This window comes from Asparagus officinalis, chromosome 5 (genome assembly GCF_001876935.1).
Source record: "Asparagus officinalis chromosome 5, Aspof.V1, whole genome shotgun sequence".
Lineage (NCBI taxonomy): Eukaryota > Viridiplantae > Streptophyta > Magnoliopsida > Asparagales > Asparagaceae > Asparagus > Asparagus officinalis.
Window position 1 is genome coordinate 86,487,917 of NC_033798.1, and position 5,927 is coordinate 86,493,843.

Consider the following 5,927-nt stretch of genomic DNA (forward strand, 5'->3'; position numbering starts at 1 on the left):
TCAAGATGTTCAGTGTCGGATCGACCTCATCCCGGGATCTCGACTACCAAATTTGTCACACTATCGAATAAGCCCGAAGGATGGAGAAATTTTACAGAAGCAGGTGGACGACCTCATCCTAAAAGGCCTTATACGACCTAGCATGAGTCTGTGTGTCGTGCCAGCACTACTAGTCCCGAAGAAGAATGGAGAGTGGCGCATGTGTGTGGATAGTAGGGCTATCAACAAGATTACCATGAAGTATCAATTTCCTATCCCACGACTGGAAGACATGTTAGATATGTTATCAAGATCAAAAGTGTTCTCCAAGATAGATCTCAAGAGTGGTTATCATCAGATTCGGATTAGAGAAGGAGATGAGTGAAAGACTGCTTTTAAGACAAAAGAAGGCTTGTATGAATGGTTAGTCATGCCTTTTGGTTTTTCTAATGCTCCTAGAACTTTCATGCGTTTGATGAATCAGGTATTAAAACCCTTTATCAGCAAGTTCGTTGTAGTTTACTTCGATGATATCCTGATTTAGAGCCAGAGTGAGACTGCACATCTAAACCACTTGAGGAAGATACTAATAGTTTTGCAGGAGAATAAGTTGTACATCAATCTGAAAAAGTGCAACTTCATGACCAGTAGCCTTGTATTCCTAGGCTTTGTCGTTAGTGCAAAGGGCATCCATATTGATAAAGAGAATGTGCGTGCTATTCGAGAGTGGCCTACATCGAAGACTATCTGTGAGGTTCGTAGTTTTCATGGCCTAGCAATGTTCTATAGGAGATTCGTCAGAAATTTTAGCAGTATAGTAGCTCCTATCACTGAATACATAAAGAAAGGCAAGTTTAATTGTGGAGTAGAAGCAGATCGTAGCTTTGCACTCATCAAGGAGAAGTTATTCACCGCACCAGTGCTTGCACTTCCAGACTTTCAAAAGGTGTTTAAAGTTGATTGTGATGCGTCCATCATAGGAATTGGTGGTGTGCTATCTCAAGAAGGGCGTCTAGTTGCTTTCTACAATGAGAAAATCAGTGAAGCTCAAATGGACCACATATGAGCTAGAGTTATATGTCATAGTTTAACCTTTGAAGCATTGGGAGCACTATTTGATCTCACGAGAGTTTCTGCTTCATACTGATCATCAGGCCCTGAAGTCCCTTAATAGTTAGACTACCATCAACCATATGCATGCTCGTTGGATCGCGTATCTACAACATTTCACTTTTGTTTTAAAGCACAAATTCGGGTAGTAGAACAAGGTTGCAGATGCACTCAATCGGAGAGTTGGTTTGTTGGTGACTTTGCAAGCAGAAGTGATTGGATTTGAATACCTAAAGGAGCTATATGCAGAGGATGAAGACTTTAAGGAGATTTAGGATGATTGGCAACAGAATAAATCAGTCAAAGGCTTTCATATTCAGGATGGTTATTTATTTCATGGCGATCAATTGTGCATACCCTAGAGTTCGCTAAGAGAGCAGATAATTAGAGACCTTCATGCTGGCGGGTTAGGGACAATTGGGGCAAGACAAGACGATTGCTTCTATTGAGGAGCGATATTACTGGCCTCGGCTGAAGAAGGGAGGAGAAAAATATGTGTGGCGTTGTCTAGTTTGTCAAGTTGCTAAGGGACAGTCTCAGAATACAGGATTGTATACACCTTTACCTGTTCCAGATGCGTCCTGGCATGATATCTCTATGGACTTTGTGTTAGGACTGCCTAGAACCCAACGAGGTATGAATTCTATTTATGTTATGGTTGACAGGTTTTTGAAGATGACGCACTTCATTCTATGTAAGAAGACTGCAGATGCTAGCCACGTTACTAATCTTTTCTTTCGGGAGATAGTTCGCCTTCATGGAGTGCCAAAATCTATCACATTCGATCGTGATTCTAAATTCTTATCCCACTTTTGTAGGACTTTATAGCAGCGGTTCAATACTTCTCTTAAGTTCAGTACTGCTTATCACCCTCAAACAGATGGCCAAACTGAAGTAGTAAATCGCACTCTCGATAACCTTCTTAGATCCATCTCTGGCGATCGTCCGAAGTAGTGGGATCTTGCTCTGGCACATGCTGAATTTGTTTATAACTGTATGAAGAATCGAACTATAAGTAAGGCTCCTTTTGTAATTGTGTATGGAAGGCTTCCAAATCATTATCTTGACCTTGCTTCACTGCCTAAGCTTCCCGGACAGAGTGTTCCTGCAGATCATATGGTTGAAAAGATACGGGCTATCCAACATGAAGTTAAGGAGAAGATAGAGCAGTCTAATGCTAAAATAAGAATGATGATGATCGACACAGGAGGAAGAAGGTGTTTGAAGCGGGAGACATGGTGATGGTGTTTCTGCGAAAAGAACGTTTTCCCATGGGCACCTACAATAATCTGAAGAATAAGAAGTAATGTCCCTACAAGATACTGAAGAAGATTAGCGACAATGTTTATGTGGTTGACCTTCTTACAGATTTGGGTATCTCTCCTAGTTTCAATGTTGCAGATTTGTTTGAATATTATCCGCCAGAAGAAACAACTATTTATGTAAGTGTAAGCTCGGGGTCGAGCTCTTTTCAAGCAGGGGAGACTGATGTAGGACGTTTAATCTGAGTTGGAGTCTATTTAGATTAGGAAATATAGATTAGGAAATAAATTTAATTTTAGAGTCAAATTAGATTAGGAAACAAAATCAATTTTGACTCATGATTTGTTTCCTCTATTATAAGGAGTTTTTTTAGGATAGAATTTGACACTTTCTATTTTTTTAATTCTAGTTTATTAGGAGTCTTATTTTTTTTTCTATTTAAGAAGAGTCATGTATCCCAAAGGAGAATAACTTTTCATCAATAATTTTTTTTTTCAATATTTTCTTCGTGGATTCGAAGTTCTTCGTGGATTCGAAGATCGTTCTTTGTGGATTCAGAGAACATCCTTGCTGGATTCCGAGGTTATCACTTCGGCACTGCGTCAAAACTCCTTCAACATCACATGGCGCTCCTGATTGGAAAAAAAAATTTTTTTTCCCTGTCACGTGGATTTTACGCATGAAAATTCTAGTTATAGAGTAATCAAAAGCAGTATTATATCTCCATGTTGGAAATTAAGATTGAAAACTTCGAGGATAGATTCTAGAAATATTCGGCATTGGCTCATCACCATGATGTAGTTAAGCACGTGTAAGACCGTGCATAAAAATTGAGTAAGATTATAATTAATTACCACATTAAGCCAGCAGATCACGGTTTGGTTCCAGCATGTTACGTTAACATATATTATTTTAAAGCTGAGGACAATACTTTGAAGATTACTTCAAGTTTTCAATAAGGGCTGTTTGGTTCTCTGTTTTTGAGGGAAATGCTCTCTTGAAAGCCTGTCAAAAGTGTCAAAAATATCACTTTTTGACGGGCTTTCAGCTAAAATCTTTTTTTAGAGGCGATTTTGGCTGAAAACCTACCAAAAAGTGACACTTTTGACAGGCTTTCAAGAGATTTTTTCCCTCAAAAACAGAGAACCAAACAGCCCTTAACTTCAAGGTCAAATTTCTTTTTTCGGAAAGAATCACCCAAGCAAATTTACAGCGTGTTTGGGAGTTTACTAGGAAAATGGAAGGAAAGATAAAATAGGGAAGATGAAGGCAGAGAAGAAGAGGGAAAATGTAATATCTTGTTTGAGTGTTTAATGAAGGGGGTGGAGGGGAACTTGTTTTATCATGTTTGGAAATTTTAACTAAGCAAAACGAAGGGGAAAATATAATATAATCAAATCTCAACCATTGATCCATAGTAACAAATGGTCAATCTTTTTTTATAGCGAAGGAAAAAATGTATTATAATCAAATCTCAACGGTTGATCCATAGTAACGAAGCGAAGGAAAAAATATATTATAATCAAATCTCAACATTTGATCCATAGTACTAAATAGTCAATCTTTTACGACTATTTCTCATCCCTCCCTCTCCCTCCTCTACACCTCAATTGTGTGTGTGTGGAGGGGTGGGGGGGGGGGGGGGTGGGGCTTCACTCCTTTACATTATCCCTTTCAAATTCACTTCCCCAACTCCTACCCTCCATCCAAACACACTGTAAATGATTTGACTACTAAAGATGAGCAATTAATTTCATAGTCACATAATCTCTTCCAATTGAAGCGGTGATTTACCTGAAATTCTAATGAAAAACTCAAGAGACTTAAATAAATAAAAACCTTTTTGAGTAACAAGAAAACTCAAGTCGATCGAGCGATAAATTTAAGACATGCAACCGACGAACTCTGATAGCAACTCGTCCAATTAAGACACTGATCAAACAATAAAAACAAGTAATCGTCACACGATTTAGTCCAATCTCATCATCACCAACAAGCGGAGGGGCCTAAAAAAATTGAAAAAAGAAAAAAAATTCAAAAATTAAAAATAAATAAACGTCTCCTTTCACCTCCCTCTCTCTAACCTCACCGGTGAGCGGTGACCAGAGTCTCAATAAAGCGCAGCCCATCAAATCTCGGAGCAAATCTATCCGTTGGACCGGACCGTCTCCTCTCCTGATCATCGACGTCATCGCACTTCCTACCTCCCTGAAAATAATCAACAGGCAACGCGCATCGGCTACCAGAATTATAAAAATTTAAATAAAAAAAAGAAATCGCAAGCAAAAAAAAAAATCACAATTTCACACTTCAATCTACCGACCTGAGGCTGCGACGATGTCGGATCCAAAACATGATCGGGCATCGGATCAGAACACGCGACGCAACAGCGGCCACCACGGATCCGGTTCTCTTCATGGCGCCGCCCGAATCCGCTGTATTTTCTTTCCTTACCTATTTTATTATCAAATAAATAAAATCCATCGAAATCTTCTTTTCCGCGTCTACATATATAGATCGCTGTTCGTTCGAATTCACGCGCGGTAAACGAGGGTGACCTGGACCTCCCTTCTAGAAGCCACGTGAGGTGATATTCCTAAATTGCCCCCGGCTTTCCGGAACACTCTCCCGAGGTTTCAGGGGTAGAATAGGTAATGCAGTCGAGAGGGGCGAGAGGTTGTGGTTGCTTGAGACTTCGTGGTCGGTTATGTTAGCTGGAGATCGTCTGGCCGGTACCTGCGAGGCGCTGAGAGAGCGCCACGTGTATGGGTTCTGGAAAGCCACGATGGTCGCTAGACGGTCTCTCGCTGTGAGTGGCCGTCAACGAGGGCTCCCACCAATTTTCACTCCAAGCTGAAGACGACCGCATTGTGATTTTTCAGTTCTTTGGGCGAGAAGATTTGGGCGTGAATTTGTTCTTACTTTAGTTTGGTCTAAAAGAGAACTAATTTAGAAGTTGGAATTTAAACTAGGAAAAAAAAAACAGATCAAATTCGACCAAGTTTTGCCAAAACTAAAAATTAATTTGGGACTATATGTGGATTCACTAAAACTATTTCTTTGGAGTTGCCAAACACGCACTTGGAATAATCTCCCACAAGCGCCCCAAACTGTCAGGGTTTTGCACATAATTTCTCAGAATCTTTTTTATCTGATAAATCTTTGAGTTTTACTACGTTTAAGAAATTCCTCTTAAACTCTAAAAATTTTCCACTTGCCACCTCACTCGTTGCATGTTGGTTGGTGTTTGCCAAGTTTTTTTTGTAAATGATGTGTGACTCAATTTTAGATTTTTCCTTAAAAAAAGATTTTAGTTATTTGCCACTTAATGTAAATAAGGGGTTCGGTAAGAAACGTTTGAAATTCAGGAGTTTTTTCACTCTGCAAAGTTCAAGAAGATTTTTGTGAAATTTACCCTTTTTAACATTTTAACTTCGAAGTGTCAAATTGGCAGCTGAAAGAAAAATTTACAAAAATTTGAAAATAAGAGCGTGAACGCGTGTTTCGCCTACATATTTGTCCTCTTGGAAAACAAAAACATTCCCTTTTTCCTCTAATCCCGAAGAACTGGACAT

General features: G+C 39.3%; 1 protein-coding gene across 1 annotated transcript; it reads left to right on the top strand.

The window, feature by feature from the left end:
- On the top strand, positions 410–1,045 carry LOC109842119 (uncharacterized mitochondrial protein AtMg00860-like). The gene is made up of 2 exons (XM_020411029.1): positions 410–463; positions 524–1,045. The coding sequence occupies exons 1-2, from the start codon at positions 410–412 to the stop codon at positions 1,043–1,045; spliced, it is 576 nt and encodes a 191-aa protein (XP_020266618.1).

What these genes read in the sequence shown, in the direction of transcription:
- LOC109842119 (XM_020411029.1), top strand. Translation starts at nt 410, where the DNA reads ATGCCTTTTGGTTTTTCTAATGCTCCTAGAACTTTCATGCGTTTGATG. An exon ending in TCATGCGTTTGATGAATCAG is followed by an intron (nt 464 to 523) that starts GTATTAAAACCC and finishes ATCCTGATTTAG; the next exon opens with AGCCAGAGTGAGACTGCACA.